Source organism: Pezoporus occidentalis, unplaced genomic scaffold (genome assembly GCF_034315485.1).
Source record: "Pezoporus occidentalis ecotype Australia unplaced genomic scaffold, CSIRO_AGI_Poc_V1 ctg18, whole genome shotgun sequence".
Lineage (NCBI taxonomy): Eukaryota > Metazoa > Chordata > Aves > Psittaciformes > Psittacidae > Pezoporus > Pezoporus occidentalis.
In genome coordinates this window covers 8,466,903-8,486,482 of record NW_026913640.1, presented here as the reverse complement: position 1 = coordinate 8,486,482, position 19,580 = coordinate 8,466,903, and the positions used below count along the sequence as shown (strand labels likewise).

The 19,580-nt window shown below is 37.6% G+C and overlaps 1 protein-coding gene across 1 annotated transcript in view; it reads right to left on the bottom strand.

The window, feature by feature from the left end:
- Positions 1-10,763: 10,763 nt before the first annotated feature.
- Positions 10,764-19,580, bottom strand: part of XPO4 (exportin 4) — a 71,246-nt gene continuing 62,429 nt past the window's right edge. Inside the window, exons 16-23 of the mRNA XM_062615228.1 lie at positions 19,332-19,506; positions 17,274-17,567; positions 16,237-16,417; positions 14,665-14,783; positions 13,599-13,729; positions 12,708-12,825; positions 11,424-11,516; positions 10,764-10,975 (exon numbers count right to left, since the gene is read on the bottom strand). Of these exons, the coding sequence (XP_062471212.1) occupies positions 10,778-10,975; positions 11,424-11,516; positions 12,708-12,825; positions 13,599-13,729; positions 14,665-14,783; positions 16,237-16,417; positions 17,274-17,567; positions 19,332-19,506 (1,309 nt within the window). The 3' untranslated portion in view covers positions 10,764-10,777. The remainder of the gene's footprint in view (positions 10,976-11,423; positions 11,517-12,707; positions 12,826-13,598; positions 13,730-14,664; positions 14,784-16,236; positions 16,418-17,273; positions 17,568-19,331; positions 19,507-19,580) is intronic.

Below are 19,580 nucleotides of genomic sequence, written 5' to 3'. Positions count from 1 at the left end.
CTGTCTCCGGCGCCGCAATAAAGAATACCTGCTTGTCAACTTGAAACTCTGTTGGCGAGTTTGTTCCTGGAGTTTTCTCCGAATCAGGGTGTACAACTGATCTCAGTTTCTCATACTGTGCAGACACAACACACTTGTCTGGCATTCTGTATCATCTGTTGCTCCAAAACCTCAAGAACTTCCTCACTGTTTTTGTCATTCCTCCTTTATAAAGCCTGGTAAAAAGCATTTTCATAACATCATCTTTTCATGGTTCGGTTACTCTTTTATAAACCAACTCATGAAAGGCTGCCCATTGGGTTATTTAACCCAACAGCAGACTCCCCTCTCATGTTTTCCAGTTCCCTCAGCAGCAAGTTGAACAAGAAACTACTATTTTACCTACAATCTGTTGAATCTTGATCTGTTGCAATACTTGCAAAGTCCTAGGCTCAGCACTAGGAGCCTACAGCGAGAGAGAACTATTTCCTTGGAAGGCAGAAACACAAAATTCTGGTAACACATATTTGCAGCACAGCTTCTGTAGGCAGCAGAGAATCAAATTTTCTTGCTACTGCAGGATGTGGGGATAGGCCCCTTTTTCCTTCAGATCCCCATACATTTTACCTCTCTCTCCCCTAAAGAAACAGGGGTTTGCTTGCATGACAGTGGAGAACTGTGGGCATTTCCTTCTGGTTTTAAAAGACTTCCAAGTAGTCTGAATCAGGCATTCAGCCCCCCTTTGTCTTCAAACGGTCTTGCCAAAAGTTGTCTTATGTGGAGCACACCCCTATCCATTCATGTTACCACCACTGCTGCAGGTTAAACCAACCAACCCTTTTTACCTGTGTGGCTGCAGAGTGACAGTTATCTGACACCTGCATATTAGTGAGTGCAGTAAGAAATCTGGTTTAGATTCTACAGAGTGACATTTCAGTCTGTTTCATGCCTTTTGTAAAGCTTTTTACATGAAAAAATGTTCTGCACAGGGCTGACAACATAAGGATGAAGGAGACTGGGGAGACACCGTGCAAGTCCAAACTTCCCAGAGTAACAACAGCCTCCTCACAAGAGGGTTACAGAGATCATGTAACGGCACGCGGCTGCACGGGGGCTTGGCCAACATTGCTGAGGTTATGACACCAGATACTACTTGGCAGCACACAGACAGTTCCAGGCCTCGCCTGAATCCATGTCACAAGACAGTTCTAGAAGGAAAGCCCAGGAGGAGCTCAAGTGACCCTGTAGGAAGGAAAACAAGTTATATCTTGCAGTGCAGCTGCTTTGGAATGTGAGGAGAAACAAACCACAGGTACAGGAACACCTGCAAAGTGCAAAGTGCACCCTGCAGGAAATTTATTATTAATTATTAGTTTGTTTCCTTTTTTTATTTTTTTTCTATTTTTTTTTTTACCTGGAAAGGTATTTCTAGTTAAGCTGTCTCCTCTATCCTTTGACTGACAGACCCATGTCACACAGCAGTGACACCGATGTCTCCAAGATGAACCTGACAACACAGACCACTGGCACTTTACCAATATATTTGTTAGTACTCTCTGTCCAACCAGATCAGGAACAGAGCATGGACACAAGAGTTTTAAAAAGCACAGTTCTACCCTGGAAAGCAAGAGCAACTTGTTACTTATAAGGCTTTTATGTTTTGGTGTTTTTTTATTTTACAGTCTTGTATTTTATCTTTCCTAACAAAAGTCTATACTTTTCAGTTCTCCTGCTGTTGCACAAGCCATAGCCATATGAAGTACAATACATTTTAACTAATATGAAAATAGCTTACACTATTGGAATTTAATAATCTGTTGCTATTAAGTATAAAAAAAAATCTTAATCTCGACACTTTTAGGGCTGCAAACCAACTACATGCTCATTGGGAAGACAGCCAAGCATGTCTACAACCATCCAAGGATTACTTCTAATTATTATCAACATAACCCTACTTCTGAAGATGGAAAATAATATTAGTAGAAATGATTCTACTTGCAGAACATCTTGCAAGTTGTTCTTATCTCATCTTGGTAAGAGAAGCTTACTGCACTTTCTTCTTTCAATACCGAGCTGTTCTCCTACAGATGCAGGATAAGAAGTGTATTACAGCCCCGTGGGGTAGCTCTGTGGGCCATGTGCATCACAGCTTCCCGAGACCTTGGCTCACACAGGAGGACAGACTATCAGTCAGCCTCTTACATCTTGCAGTCACTCTCTGAATTCAAATACAGTTGTACATTTGCATCCTCCAACGTATTATGGACTCCCAACTCTATTGCAGATGCGCATCCTCTTAGAAACATGACAGTGAGACATGATCAGAGTGACTTCCTTCTATTTTGCCAGGTCTTCTGGATCCTTGGAAATAATTTAGGGATCACAAAGAGGGCTGCAGTCTTCAGACTGAAAAACACTCTACTTAAGTGACCACTAGTCACTTAATACCACCTAGTGGTGCTGACATTTTAAAAACATTAAAAAATAGCAACCCTGAAACAGAATCTTCAGTATCTTACACCTTCATACATTGTAATATCCCCATTGATTTTACTATGCCCTATTGCCCCCGATTTATGCTGTTCTCTCAAAAACTGCCCTAAGATACATGCTGACATCCAAAGTTTATGGAATTTTCTGGCCAGAGCCTACTCATGGTTCGTTTTGCTCCCCCACCCCTCCAAACAGGTAATCACTCTGCCATCACAAGAAGCAGGAAGGAAAATATATAAAATATATTTAGTAAAACCAGTAAAATTAAAGTGGAACAGAAAATGCAGTCAAGTAGCAAACATTATGTACAGCAGCAGATTATACAGTTGTTCCTACACATACCTCTGCACTTATTTCACATACGCTTTTTAAGGAGAAAGAATAGAAATAAGCTAGTGTTAAGAAAGAAAACACTTTTTTTTTTCTGAACAGTAAATGGGGTTTATTACTGTTTTTGCCTTTTTTTTTTCTTTTGAAACTCCAATTCAGACTATATATACCTCTAAGAAAAATAAGAGAAGGACACCATTTTCTCAGTCCCTAGAGTAGAATTACACTGTCCTTCTTTTACAGACTATACTGGTATCTTAAATAGTTACACTCACAGGATCTAGACATCATCTGGCCATCTTAGGGGATGTAGGTAACAAACATTTTAACCAAGATACAAAACAGGTATCTGATTTTTCCAGCTTTCCTGAGACTGAGTGAATTGTTTAAATACATGTGCGTTTATCAAAAACCATGTTACAGTACATTTTTAACAGTAGTTTAAGAAATCATGAAAGTGCATTAACAGCCTAAAAGCAGGCAAAAAGTACTTCAGAAGAACAGTCTTTCCTTACAGTGGCAGAAGAATGTAAGCCTTCCCCCAAAGCAGTGTTCATCTTGTGTGAAGACATCAGTGATCTTCCTAAAGACTCCACAGTGTGGTGGTGGGGTTTTGGCTTTGGGGTTGTTTTTTCCGAGTTACAACAATCATTTGAATGGACAAAATTCCATTAGAAGTGTCGGTGAAGGTCTAAAATCAAAGCAAATGTCCTGACAACCTATTAAACCAAGTTATGAATGAGGATTTCACATCAAAATTCTGCTGGAGTCTAGCAACAACTTTCATTCAGTAAACAACAAACAGATTGGAAGCAGTCTGAATATGCCACAAACCTAAACTGCATCACCCAAAACAATAAGTTAAAGCAAATCAAACATACACACATCTTCGCCACCACAAACAGGCCAGACATAGAGAGGGGAAGAAAAAAGGAAGTACATCACACCCAAAGCTTTGCCTTACTCTAACTTGCAAAGGGAAGTTTGTCAGAAAAATCAAATCTGATCAACATCTATCTGATACTAAGGTGAAAAGAGTTTCCATAAGATTCAAATATAGGTGGGAGAAAAACTAGTAATGAGTTGTATCTGTGTCAATCAGAGCGGGTAACTTCAGTGTTCCCTTTGGAGACGTAGATTTGTCTGGAATGTTTCCCAATAAAGATTTTCTTATTTAACTAACAAAACTCACACAGATAGTATCGCATTTCACACAATTCCAAAATAGTGCCTTCTCTTTTCCCCAAAAAATGTGTTGATAAAATGGCAGGCTCTTACTAATCCTTCTCAGGATGATACGGGCTAGTAAATTACAGGATAACACTTGTATTATGGACTTTTCTTCTTACAGATTAGTCTGATTTTATTTTTTCTCCACATAAGGTTGCAAACTTTTTTCCCTCCTAACTTCCTCTCTGGTTGACCTGCCAGACAAATTCCACTTGGAATGTTGAGTTTTCCTATCTTTCTGCTTACAATACATGGCAAATCAGTGAAGGAAAAAACCCACCACCAGCTCCACCACTCATGGCTGAAGCAAATGTGAGTTTCATATAGGCAAAATGGATGGTTCTTGAGTACACTTAGACAAGTGTGAATAAAGGCTTTGTACCCCAAATCATTCAAGTTTATTCCATACCTTGTAATTAAAGGTAAAGCAGTATTTCCATTTTCTACATGAAAAGCTTTTGGATACGCTGCTGCTGTTAATCTTACCAGCTGCTTCAGGGCTTTCCTCAAAATTACCTTAAATATTTCTGTCCTTTGCCAAAATGTTCACTGAACTAAACCAGTGAATACATAACTGCAGTAATTTTACTTCTGAAACCAATAAAATTCTAGTGATACATACAGCCAAGATGTAGAGCAAGCTGTCACCACCATCGCTGTTGCGTAGTTTTACTTTCAGGATTTGTGAAGCATTCCTTTCCTTTTTTTTTTTTTTTTAAGAAAAATGTGAGTGCATGAAAGTAAGAGGGGAGCAACACAAAATAGTTGTTCTTTATCCAACTGTAGCTGTATTATAGCACATTAGTAACTCATGCCTGTAACTGAACTTTTCTGATATACATGAAGTAACAAGACTGTTAAATGGCAGTTACATTGGAACACATTACGAGCTTGAAGAACTTTTCTGTGCCAGATATCATCAGAAACTGTTCAAATTAAATCTACACAAAGAAAAATTCAAGGCTCAGAACTCAGTATTACTTTGGGGTAGATAAACACTACCAGTAACAGTGACCTGAAAAGTCATCATTAACTTTTTTTTTTGAGGATGGGTGAAAAGATTAATTTCATTATATATTCGAAGCCACTCTGGTAATTGTAGTCCAGTGAGAGATACTCCTCTCACACACCTAATCACTTTTTTCTTCTGTTGATGGATAAATTCATGCCTTGGGTGTCCATGTAAATTAAAGTTACCCCATAAATTTTAACTGAATTACTGCGCTTTTGCAGTAGTCAAAAAGCACAATGTGTGCCTGAGGTTTCATAACATTCCTACTTCTGTTTCTCCCATAAGGAGATATAACAAATGCTATTCCAGGGATAAAACACAGGTGAGATTTTAGAAAAATATCAAACAAGAATACACACAAATCACACATGGCCAAAACAAAATAAAATAAGTCTTTAGTGGAAAACAATTTTATCCTCCTCCTGCTTATGGATCTTAAAAATACACAAAGTGTTCATTTCAAAATGGAAAATTCAATTGTGTTAAGTAAGGCTTGATCACATAGCCATTGCCAAAGTCTTATTGCAACAAATAGTGAAATATTTCTATGCAACTTCATATCTCCAACTGTACAGGTAAAACAATACTTGAAATCAACTAGCACTTCAATCCCTGCATTTTTAATATATAAACTCAACATAGTACTGAATTATACATTTAAAATATTTACACACTTGACCAACAGCAGTACTAGCATTTATTGCCTTAAAACTGCATGTTCACTGCACAAAGGCTCATTATTTTGCCCAATGGGAACAAATAAAAGAGGATAATATTTTTTTCCCAATGATTAACTCTAGAATGGTTCAATGGGAGACTGACATGTGCCTGGGAATGCTATTAGGAAGGACTTTATCAATTTCAAGTATCAAGCTGTAGTACACTGAAAAATAACAAGTAGTATCTTTCCCTTGAGGTTGGAAGTCTTCCAAATCTTTTATAAGAATGGCTTAAAAGGACAGGAAAAGCAGGAAAGGGAAGAAATGGAAAAGCAGAATCTACTTTAATTCACTGACGAGAAGGGAAAGCCAGGGAAATCTTATTTCTCCATTGCTAGGGCACCAAGAAATCTCATACTTAAGAAAAAAGAGTTTTGCAAGACAGCCAAGAGCTTAAGGCTCTAAAGCAAATCGCACTTCATGATTTGCTTCCTGATTAGTGCTAGAAAGCATTAATCTCATTTACTGCAAAGAGGGCACTATCTACTCACATTAAAAGCAAACGGACAGGGGGACAGATCTGGCTTTTTACATTTTAATTGTTATCATTAGGCTTTGGTTATACTGAGTGACTGGAACTAATATGGGAAAAATGAATGGCTCCTTGCATAAAAGTGTAAAACCCCAAACCAAACTAAACAAAATCCTACGACCATAAGTGGCACGTGTCACAAGTAGAGGCACCAAAGCCTGAACAACTAACTGTTCTCTAACTATGTAGACCAGAACTGAGGCACACTGGTGGGGAATCTTATTTAAGAAGCCACTGTTTCAATCAGCTGTAATTGAAATAACTACACTTTACAGCAAGCATTACTGTACTGCAGTAGAACAGTCCTGGGCAATACTGCACCACTCCTGCCTCTACTGGGCATCTACTGGTATGGAAATCTTCTGGTTTTGTTACAGTAAATCTTACACCTCACAAAACTAAAATTAAAATATTTAATATTTACATAGTATCTGAGATCCTCAATGCATTTTATAGGCATAAGATAATCCTCACAACATCCCTGTGAGGTAGGTAGGTATTATCGCTGTTGTAACAATGACACTTCTATCAACTTGCCAAAATGGCCACAAAGGATCCAGTAGAAAAACTGATACAAAACTAGAGGAGCCTGGCTCCTACTCCTGCGCTTATATTCATCAAGCTACTTCCATAACAAACACCCCTTCGTACGTATTTAACCAAAACTGAAATAACTTGAAGTGTTTTACAAGAAAAATGCTGCTAGTTGTATTTTTTACAGATCACAAATTAGAATTTGCTTTACCTTTTGAAAAATTAGATTTTAAATGGACAACTGACTGCTCTGAGCAAGCTTATTTTCTAGAACTACATGGCTTAGATATAAAGGGATTTACCCAAGTAAACACTGGGGCTTCAGTGAGTGCTACACGCTGTCACAGGGATGACTCTGATTCAAACCCCTCTCTTTCAACTACTTGGATTTGGACATGCTGAGAAAACAAGTTTCTCATTCCTGAGGAAAATGGTGAGCCCTTTATCACTAAACAGTGAAACAAACCTCTGGGCAATACTTGGCAGATTCCAGTGGTATTCAGTGAAGATACTTAAGGCATAAATGCACACAAAAGTGGAAGTTTTGTGTAGTAGCCAACTTCATCCTGTCCATGTGTATCTGTGCTTTCAAGAAGGTCTTGAATTTCATGACCCAACCCAATGATTCATGCTTGCCAACAGCAAACATTCCTAGATTGAACAACAGAAAAGTGTTATACCAGCATCAGATCTCGCTATTACAATGGGGAAGGAGCTGGCAAAATGGGAAAGAAGCTACTTGATTTCTAGTCTCAGAATGGAAACACTGGAGAAATAATGCGTTTTAGCAAAAAAAAAAAAACAAAACAACAAACCAAAACAAAACAAAAAAACCCTAGGCAAATGTACATTAAATTGTTACAATTTGTAAGAATTTGTTACAACTGCATCATGCAGCATTTATAATTCAGTTTGAGTTGCCCTTTTTAGTTTCTCCTTCAAAACTCCAGTGAATTCTTGGAACCATTGTTCACTTTGTACAGTGAATGGAAAAAAACAATGCAGTGATGCTGTAAAAATTACAGAACCACTTCCATGGAGCCACATCACAGTATTCACTAAAAATGGTCTGTAAGTATTTCCTATATGAGCTTTTGCATCTCGAGCTACAACTGGGCATGTAGAAGTAATCTTTTTTTTTTTTTGTAAGGGATATAGAAGTCCCATAGTCCAGCAGCCACCTCTCCAGCAGAAATATTAATTAATAAAATATATTCCCAGAGTCTTCTGCAACAATTTCACGGATGTCATTAAACAGAGACATCTTAGCATTTGCTCTAGAAGAAACAAAATGGCATGCAAAGATCCTTGTTGAATATAGGAGAACAGAAGAAATATTAAGAATCAAGAAAGGAAGAATATTGTCTAACATAACATCAAGCAGGAAAATGACAAAAACAACCCTTACTAGGACAGTTTCCCTTTAACATGTAATATTATTAAAATGAAGGGCAAATAAAAATTTTTAGTAACCTTCAAAACTAGTTTTGGAAAGTCAGTGTTCATACTTCAGCACGTCTCAATAGTCAAAAGATGCCCCATGGCTCTGATCTCACCCATTGTGATAATGGGCCTAATAAGAAAAGTAATGGGCATGCACATTCCTTTGTCCTGGATGCTAACTCAACTTATGCTCTAATTCATCAATCACAATATGCAAGAGGATTTCAAATTTTTAAAGTTAATAGATATTTTTTTAACTAGTGAGCCAGCTTTAGGATTAAAAAATTTATAATGACAGAACTAGATATAAAAGAATAATATAATGGTTGAGTTTATCAGTTATTCAGTCAGATTAAAAAAAAAATCTGAAGGTATTTACTCTGATATCTTTGAAGACTTTGGTCTAGATATTTGACATTGAGCAAATCATTACAAACTAGCGGCAACTACTGCCACTTACATTCCCAGGCTTTAATGCTCTTCACCTGAAAAAAAGATTTCAGACCTGCTGCCCTATACAATGTACAAACTCAGAGAAGCCCCAGAACCAGTTTCAAAACATAGCAGAGCCAGATGTAAAAAAATATCAGTCACCAGTACAGTTTAAAACCAGAAGGATCTGCAGGATCATCACCTTCTGTGCAAGTGCACAGCCAAGAAATCTTTTAAAGAAAAGCATTAGAGTTTGAAATAAAAATTGCCCCTATTCTAAAACACTACATAAATCATCTTAGAAATAAAATACTAGCAGGAAAAGTACAAAAGTACATTATCTACCAAGTTTTATGGTCACTGTTCAATGTTTAGATCTGCCCTAGCCCAGTTTTCACATGAATTAAAAGAGAAAAGTAGAATGAGGAGATGGCATTTTTGGCCTTGTGGATCCATGCTTGAAACACGTATGGATTTGACTTTAAAAAAAAATAAAAAAATAAAAAAATGAAAAGCCTCAGATCACTTACAGCACAGTATTACAAATTTATGTCTTAAAAAAATCTGTCTGTTGTGACTAATTCTGAGATGAATAGCTGAAGAATGGCACAGAATTGCAAACATGATGCTATACATAGCCAAATAAAGGTGTATATTGTACATTTTATATAAATTTTAAAAACACATGGGAAATACTCAACAGCATAATCTAGCCAAGGTCTAAACAAAGGGGCCCACTTCTGCCTCATGTCCTCCCACAAAAATCAATTTTACTAGACACAAAGGAAACAATTTGTGTTTGCTTCAGTTTCCTCTGGCTCATGACTGGAGACAAACCAGGCCTTACTTTTGTATTTGTGTGCTGCTCTCCCCTGTTGGTCCACTATACTCAGGGCACTATATTCTGCTGTCTTAATAGCTAAAGTGCTGATATAAAAAAATTGAGAAAGAGCCGAGCAGCTGGGAGGGCTCTGCATAAGTGAAGCTAGATTCAGCAAACCCCAAAATCTCCCACAGCACTACACATCCCAATCGAATCTTTCTTGACTCAAGTCAAAAAAATATGACCCTTGAGTAGAAGGGTTTGACTTGCCTGTTCTAGCATAACTGCTTTAGCTAATGCCCCAACTTTAAAAAGTTTGCCAGTAATTTACACCTTTTGAGTTGTTATTGCTTAAGCAAACAGTTCAGTGTAGAAATACATTGCAGTTGTGTGCAACCTGGGTATGAATCAAAACAGATACTGAAAGTAAAACTACACATGAACCTTGCATTAGACACTCACTCCAAAATGACACATCAACATGAAGGGCTGCAATAGGTACACAGCAGCTTAGTGCCGACATCCTAAACCACCTCTGAAGAGTCAAATTTTGCCTTAAATTTCTCATCTAAAGTATATGAGTGTTTTTTCTTTTAAATTAAGGCAATTAAATGGCTACAGTTCCTAAAGTTCATTTTAGGGGAACAAAAATATACACCTCTTTATTGAACTTTAGGCAGCACAACATAATGTAAAAACCTGCACTGCATTAAACATGCAATGTCAGGGTGATGTAGAAAAACTTAACTAAATAGAAGTTAAAACACCATTTGTTTTTTCTTCCCCATTGGAACACAAACTCAAAGAGAGGAAAAATAAAGCTTAAAATCAGCTAAACTGTTTAGAGCTTTGTACGTATCTGCATTACACTCTAACATGATTTTGGGTAGAAATCTGTAAGTTTATCCAGCCACTCATATTTTAAACCAGTGGGGGTGAGGGGAAGGCACTGTATTTATTTTTCATTGTGCCCATATCTGTTTGCACATATATGGAAAACAAATTAAATTCAAATTTTCTATTCATTCTCTCCCACACACAAGTATGACAGATTGCAGCTAACACATAATAGCAGAAGCTGATTCAAAAGTTGACCTCTCTTATTCCACTGTGTTATGTTCAAACTTCCAGGCTCTCTAGAATCTGAGATGGCTGCAAAGAAGCCAGACAGGTACAAGATTTAGTTAGCATTCAGCATTTCTCAGTGCATTTTGCAGAAAGGGTCTACATTAGGCATAGAGTTTTGTTGTTTATTTTACACAGAGAAGTCCACCAACATTTGCCATAAATTCTTCTAAACTCTTTAAGAAGGCCATCTTCTGCTTACGGTCCAGTGTAGGAGGAGTGCTGCTTGCAGTAAGCTTGTTGAAGGCATCTGCTAACCGCTGGTAAATTACTGGATCTTGTTGAGTTGACAGCAACGTTTCAACTAGCTCTGAATATTCAGTCTGTTAAATAGACAATAATCTTATTAGCTTAAAAAAAAGGATACAATATATACAACTTCTCTCATCAGGACAAAAATCCAGAACCAGGGCTGTGATGGAAAACAATCAATACCTCTCCACCTGTTGCTCAGTTTCACTGACTAGTGTGCCAGAAGCAAGTGTGGCCCCACAGCTTTCACCTACCTCTAAATGAGCTCAAGTCCTTCAGTCAGACCAGGCTTTTTTAAAAGCTAAGGAAGCCTTCAGAGCTTTTTAAAACACAGTTGAAAAAAGTTCTGAGCAACCAGATCCAAATTCAGTATTGAGCCCACTTTGAGTAAGAGGCTGGATTACAGACCTTCTGTGAGACCCTTAAAACTTAAAGGATTCTGTGATTTCACAGATGCATGGTAACTAACCACCCTAACAAATGACTGCTTTTCAGGTTGTAAGTGACTGAATGTCATACCTGATGCAAACACACTAATGTGTAGAATGCTTCACCTGCTGCCGTTGTCATTTCTGTATTGTGCTTCTGAAGTACCAGCATATCAAAGACCATCTGAAATCACAAAAGCAAAGTAGTTACAGAAGTGTAAACTTAACTTTCTATTTTACCAACATTTGCTGCTGAACATCACCTTCACTTGAATAATGAACATGTATTTACAAGCATGCAAGGTTGACTGTTCTGTAATTGGAAAGCCAAGTTCTTTTAGAAGTCGAGTCTTGGCTTAACAGCACTAATTCATATCTCAAAGCACTGAAACCTGTTGTTGATTTATGTGTTGTTCGGAGAGAAATTACATGTCTTGTGTTTTATTCCAAAAGCTGCATTTATGCCAGAGAAATAATGAAAAAAGCCTTTGCTCTTTCAGAATAAACCAGCATACTTCCTCCTCAAGTTTTGGAGACTCCTACAGCTCACAGAAAGCCAAACACAAAACAGATTAATAAGAACGGTATGATAATTTGAAGTGGAAATTTAGAGAAAAGGGAGAAAGCCATGTTAATAGAAAGACCAATAAAGTGATGCAAGGTGTTTCTCATTCTCTCAGCTTGTCTGATGTATGCTATTAATGAGCAATCAATGTCTGTTTCGTAAGAAAAGATGTCTTAAGGGAAACTGAAGTCTTTACAAAATCAAAGACAAGCACACAAATTTCACAATTACTTTGTTCCAGTTAGCAGGAACCTGGTTGTTACCAGGTCACTCCAAAATTCAATGAGATAGAGTGGATGTCCTAAAAGGAAAATACTAAATATGAGACTGCATTAAGAAAATGCTTAATTCATTGCCTACATTGAATAAATGACAGCATTTTCTTTCTAGTTCCCAACTATCGTCTTTTTTTCTGCCATTTGTTTTAGCATTCTACCCAGCCTCCAGTTCACACAACTCTAGAAGCATTCTATTTCACAGTTTTCACAGTAAACCTAACTGCTAAAATTGTTAATCAGGTTCATTCTAGAGCTCAAGTGCAGAGCATGGATGAATGTGAATTGCATTCCGAGACACTCAGGTCTTTTGTTGATTGACAGTAGGTAATTTCCTCCCTCCATCCTTCTTTGTACTCTCATCCAATGTCTCCACTCCTTCATGCTCTCTTTCTTCTCAAACTGCCAGTTTTCTAGGTAACGCGTTTCTTACTGTGTGATCCTGATTAACCCAGTCAGATATGATCATTGTTTGGCCTCTTGACACTACCTATATACAAAAATCCCCCAAAGTAACACAAAACGGATGCCTTACCTTAAGAAAGTGCCTTGTTGCTAGAAAAAGGGTTGTATCTGTTTCTTGTGCTTTTGCACACTGTTCTGCTAATGGTGTTACAGCCTCCAGGCAGAGCTGGCAAACCTCTGAACTCATTCTGATAGTGAGTGTTAAAGAATCAAAGTCAGATTTGTGAGAAATTAAACTGTGGTTAAAATTCCCAGTTGCGTCACTAGAAAATGTTTTAACTGCTTGTATGTTCCGAGATTTTGTTTTACTATAAAGCTGTTAATAATTTAAAAAAAAAAAAAAAGGAAGAAAACCAGCAAAAAAATTCCAGCTTTGTTGCCTTCTTTCATTAGCTGCATGCACTAAAGTAACATAACCCCCTCTGACATAACATTTTCAGAAAGAGTCCCTTATGGTCAAGCTCATCTGTTTCTGACACGTGCCACAGATTAGTGAAAATGGTACTCCCATTATGAGAGGGAGAGCCCATTGGCACCCTGACAGGAAATGCTCTGGAGCCAGCCCAATAGAACAGCAGCAATGTTTTGTATTACCAGCTGAGAAACTAATTCAGGAATGGCTTTGAGATACCAGCTGAAGGCTTAGGAAGTTACACACTCTGAAATGAAGTAATGGAGGAGGAATGGCTGCCAGAAAAAACTTACATGCTAAACCACTTAAAGGCTGCATTCAAGCATCACAAGTGAGGCAATTCAGCTAATACTAGACTCTCAACAGACAGCAAAACTCTCAATCACCAGAGACTAAGAGTCAATTACTGATACATAATTATAGATACAGATATTGACAGAAAAGGGAAAAATGCAAGGAACACACACCCCCCCCCCATCCCCTGATTTCAACAGGTTGTTATAAAAGCAACTCAGATTTTTAAACACTGCCAAGCTTTATAAAGGATACGATGACATCCCTAACTCCAGTGAGTACATTAGGCTCTTAAAGAGGTCCTCTGGGAGTTGTGGAATTTTCTCAGGGAATATCTCACAGATGAAAGTGATTAATTTGTAATATTGATTACACAGGGATGGAAACTGTTACAAAAAAATGGCAATCTTAGAATCAATCACATAACTATATTCTGACATAATTTCCATCTGTACAGAGACAGAACTGATATGAAGAAGACAATTTTAGTAGACAACTTCAGAAATATTAGAAAGGCTACAACTTTATTAGCAAACACTGTCAATACAACAAAAAAAGACTGCTGTAACTAAACAGTTGATAGTGGAGGTCTGGTAGCTGTTCTATACAAATTCATGCAGTTTTACTTCAGTCATAAGCAGGTTCTAAGACCTGTGGGATAAAAGCCTCATGAGCATTTGGAGCAGGGGCTCCTTGGGTACATCCTTCGGCTCAGTTTCATGTAAAATGGATGCAGCTCTCACACTCAGCAAATGCTACCAGATGAGAAAGCATGTTAAGAGGGGACAACTGAGATACAATTCAGAAGTGTTCCCCTGATTCGAAGTAGAACATGAACACGGTGCAACCCAATGAAACACTGCCATTTCATTGTTTCACGCTTTACTGTTCTACTGATAAGCTGCTGCTGTCTATGATATGAAATCACCTGCACTGTGAAAACAAGTAAAAGAGTTTCCAGATTATTATTATTTTTTTAAACTAATGTGACTGTTTCTGCTTCCAATCCTAACTATTCTACGATTCTGACACTATCAGAAAACAGATTCCACAAGCCACATTTTAGGTTTGGCTAACTGTTGACCTGCATGGACTCACTTTTAGGAGAAAAAAGTTTTGCTTAGCTCCTTTAAATACACTTTTTCTCAGCTCACAATATTTCTTTTCAAATGGTACCTAGAACTATGGAACAGTTATTTACATTTAAAAAACCACAGAAAACTCAATTTACAGAGGTGGAATGCATATAGGAAGGAATTCTGTGAATTCATAACTATAAAGCTTTTATAATCTAGCAGCTATGTGTGAAAAATATACTTACCTTCAGCAGATCCTGGGACATTAGAGGCAGAACTAGATTAACCCCATATAAGACAACATCTGCTGCTGATACAGATCTGTTTGTACCTTGCCCAGGTTCATGTCCTCTAAATACTTCATCTGTAGAAAACATGAAAAATGTTTTATACAAAAAGAGACTTGAACATATTGAAGGAAGAATCCCATTTCTTTATTATATAGACATTTTTAAAAATAGAACTATTCCCCTCTCCCCCCCCAAAAAAACATGAGGCACTGTATTAAAATAGAAACAGTGAGCGGAGGCTGCCACATCACTCTATATTTATATTCATTAGGATTAAGCATTTCATTATCACATGTACCAGATGGCATGCTAAAACAGAACGCTTCAGATACTCTGAGGGTCCCTTCCATTACAGAACACTGCATTTGTTTCTAGTGATAGTTGCTTCATGCAGCATAAACAGAGAGTGAGCAAAACACTACTGCATTTTCATTTACATATGTGTGTATATATATATATTTTATAAACACAAGGAAAAAAATGCAGAAAATTCTGTAGTTCACACGTTGCTGAGTTTTTCCTATTACAGGCAAGACCTACATTTTCCATCAACTGTCAGTGACCTTACTTTCATAATTCTTTCACTGAGTCAGCAACAGGATGCAGGCAACTTTCAATACATTTGATCTCTGGGCATTACATTTAGGTAGTATTCACATTCCTTAGTTTTATGGGAAGTATTTTAAAGTGTTTTCCATGCAATTAACATCCAGTGTCTGACCTCAAAGAGAATATTTTACGTGGCATTGAATTGTCCATGCAAGGGACAAAGTCTAAATCTGGTTCTGTATTTATATTGTGCCTGTATGAGAAAAAAAAACTAGACAGACACACTAAGTTTTGGAATACAAGACTCTCTTCTTTCAAGAAAAAGCACTGAATAACATCAAAAGAACCTAGTCAGATTCTGTTTGTTACCAAGCAAACTGTATAGGACATGGCGAGATCTGAATAATGAAAATGTATTTCAGCTTATTCAAAAGGGTTTCAGCAGAGCTAAGCTAGAACTAGGAGATCCTACTCAGGAATATTGCAATTTTAAGTGGCAAATATATGGAAGAAAGTAATAGGCTAGGATTCAAAAAACAATCCTTAACTATAGCCACATACCATAAAGCATGTTTTGTGAATGAGGAATACAGAAAACCCTCAAATGTGATGGAATTTTAAAGTTGGATCCTGTACTAAGACAACAATCTACCTGCTCTCCTGCAGTCCCCTTCTGACCTCTCTATGGGGTTTTTTGTTATAAAACTGCTGCTACTACATGTTCAGACTTGCAACATTCAGATTTCAAGCTGTTTCATACATGCCCTATTTATTTTATGAGAGCAGTAGTAATTTCAGATGCCAGAATACTGTAAAAAGTCCTTCCTTTGCTACTGGCACATTAAATAGTAATTTCCATATCCTGATCTAACAAAGTCTAAAGTTCAGCTTTTGCTTTACGAGGACCGAATACATGCTCCACAATGGTTCTACAGTTTAAAACACATTATGGTTCAGCAGTTATTAAACCCTTCATACCTGTATCACTGAAATCTATAAATTCTTTTGATAAAAGATTAGTGAGAAGCTCCATAATAAGAAGGAGATCCTGGTACTGGTCTTCTTCTGCTGTAACATCTATCCGTTGTCGACCTAGATTATTCTTGGAATATACCTGGAGCAGAGTTAGGCAGGCCTCATACAAGTTCATGGCTTTGGCCTAAAAAACAATGTTAAATAATAAGAAAACTTCCATCGCATAACACTTGATGATACTCAAGATTTTCATTTCAGTTATATAACCACTTTTTTAACAAGTACACACAAAATCATGGCAGAAACAGCCATCTTAAACAGTAAGAATGCTTACAGCCATTTATTGATGTGCTGGTGATTAAAACAGCAGAACATCACTTTTATCAATTCCTTAGTCTTAACAAAAAGACAAGAGTGATGGGTACAGGCTGACACATCTCACTAAATTCACAAACTAGATTACTAACAAAATCCCTTGGGGACTCATTTCAGCTATTCAAGTTTGGAGCCACAATGCAATGTGCATACCCACTTCAGAACAGGCAGGAACTCTTCCAGATGCAAAAGCAAGATTAGGCGATGTACAAAGATGCAAGCACACTGCAGTGATTCACGTTACCTATTAACTTCATGGTATCTCTTAATGCCTAGTTTAGGACCAAGGCAGTGTTGCTATGGTATGCATCTGCCACATGAAACAGCACTGCAATTCCTCTAGACTAGCCTTCAGGGAAGGTTGATATGGTTAAAAGACGTACTCAACATGGTCTGCACTCTTCTGCCACCCGTGCACAGAACTGGACTAGGGGTGAAGCCTGGTTAAAAGTTTACTGGTATAAGAAAAGTCTAGATGTCCTGCTTTTAATCTTTGCATGTCTATAATTTTAAAACAAAGGAATGCCTACAGCATCTCTTTATAGAATCTAAAAATCCCCACACTATTCTGTTTAAGGGACAGCAATGTATACACATGTTCATGAACACATGCATGCATGAGCACACACACACTCTCTCACTCTTCCTCTCCTGGTTGTATTTACCTCTCCAAGATAGCAAATTTGTTTATGTGCAACTTCAACAAAAACTTCTATTATGAGATTAACAGTCTCTGGTGTGTTTTTGTATACTTCCATTAATCCAATGCAGTTATTAAGGAAGTCCATTAGGAAATTGAAGAGAATTGCTACATTATCAATCTGGGTAGCCTCAGCAATGCCACAGAGTGCTTCCAATGTAGCAGTGATTTCCTGTTTCACTTCTTCCTCCTGACATATCTGTTGGAAGTTTTCTTGGTTTATTACATTCAAGAATCTCTGCTGAAGTGGCTGAAGAACCTGAAATTTTTTAGAAAAGTCACATTAAGATAAGCATACTATTATGTGAGATGTGAGGTTTAAGTGATTGAGCAAGCTCATGGGTTGCTTTTGGCATGGCAGTACAAGAATCAATCAATTCCAGTTTCTAAAGGCTTGATTATGTTATTATCTGCCACACTAAAGTAAGCTGAAGTGGTAGTGATTAGTAATTCTCATTATCCATCATCACCTGCAGGCTGGTTTCAAATGGAACACCTCCATAAATATGTTATATTATTTTGTACTGTTTAAACAAATGACAATGTCTGGCTCACAGTATTTGACTGTCTTCTAAATTCAGTACTGGGGGAAAAAACTGCTACAGTTTATCAATTAAAGCATTAAGATTCATGTTCACAATTACTTTTGTCATATTATGATTCTTGAGAGTGCAGTCTGTTTTGTAATCAGCTGTGTTTGGATTCAATATAGAAACTTCTATAAAAATAGTTAAAAGTTTTTCCTAATTACTTCCAGTGCATTATATTCTTATTTTCCATCGCTAATTTTATAACTTTGCTAATAAAAGCAAGTTATTCTCAGAAGGCCAATGCTTTACAAGCTCATGTAGTGCTTTCTGATTACATTTCAGGTACTTTCTAACACCAACCTTTCTAGTAGTAAAATGTCATAAATGGAGTGAGGGCAGAAAAAACTGGTCAAGGTTCTTCATTATGTTCTGCATTAGCTTCTTACTGTCATTACCATTAAGTGAATAATTCGTAACACCACCAAATTAAAATATAAGCAAGAAATGACACAGATCCAATGGCAATTCATAACCTCCTATAATAGTTTCCTTCTAGCATACTGCTATACTGGCTGCTTCATGAACCTCCAGGTAATTGTTAGCTGTTTCTGTTTAGGTTGTAATGTTTTAGATAAATTTTTTGGCAGCTCATGGGTGCCATATAACTATTGACCTTCAGAGAGAATAATTTTAAAAAATTTAATTATGAGATGTTTAAAATCAAAGTTTAGAATCACCAAATCATAGACTGGTTTGGGTCAGAAAGGACCTTAAGATCATCTAGTTCCAACCCCCCTGCCATGGGCACGGATGCCTCACACTAGACCAGGTCACTCAAGGCTCTGTCCAGCCTGGCCCTGAACACTGCCAGGGGTGGAGCATTTACCACTTCTGTGGGCAAACTGCTCCAGTATCGCACAACTCTCACAGTAAAGAACTTCTTCCTTATATCTAACCTGAACTTCCCCTGTTTAAGTTTAAACCCATTACCCCACGTCCTCTTGCTACAGTTCCTAATGAAGAGCCTCTCTCCAGCATCCTTGCAGGCCCCCTTCAGATACTGCAAGGCTGCTATGAGGTCTCCATGCAGCCTTATCCTATACATATAGAAGCCTTTCCTGTTATCTCTGACATCCCTGGCCAGACTCAATTCTAACCTTGGCCTTAGCTTTCCTGACTGTTCTCAATGTCTCTGCGTTCTTCCTAGGCCACCTGTCCTCACTTCCATCTTCTATAAGCTTCTTCCCCCACCCCCACCCCCCCCAAGTTTCTCAGCAGTTCCTTATCCATCCATGGAGGCCTCCTGGCCTTCTTGCCCCATTTCCTTCTTGTTGGGACGCAATGCTCCTGAAAAGCTTCTATACAAGTTGATTTTGTGTCACCATAAAATTCTAAACAAAAAAATTCTAAAAAAATAAAATTCTAAAATTCTAAACTAACTTGTTTGTACTACTTGCTAAAATGGAGGTAACAGAAGCACCAAAATAGCTTACCTCTGTCCAGTATTGTTGCTTTGTTTCTGTATCCATATGAGCAAAACCTCCTAAAACTAAAGCTTTCATTAGTGTTCTCTGCACAGAACTGGACAAATAATGAAGAGGAGGGCTTCGCCTTGCAAATTGTTTAGCTAAATTCCACCAGTTTTCACACTGAATAACTAAGTTTGCCCTAAAAGAGGGAAAAAGTTTAATTAAAGACTTCACAAAATTATATGAACAGAACACATCAGGTTGCTTAGCAGT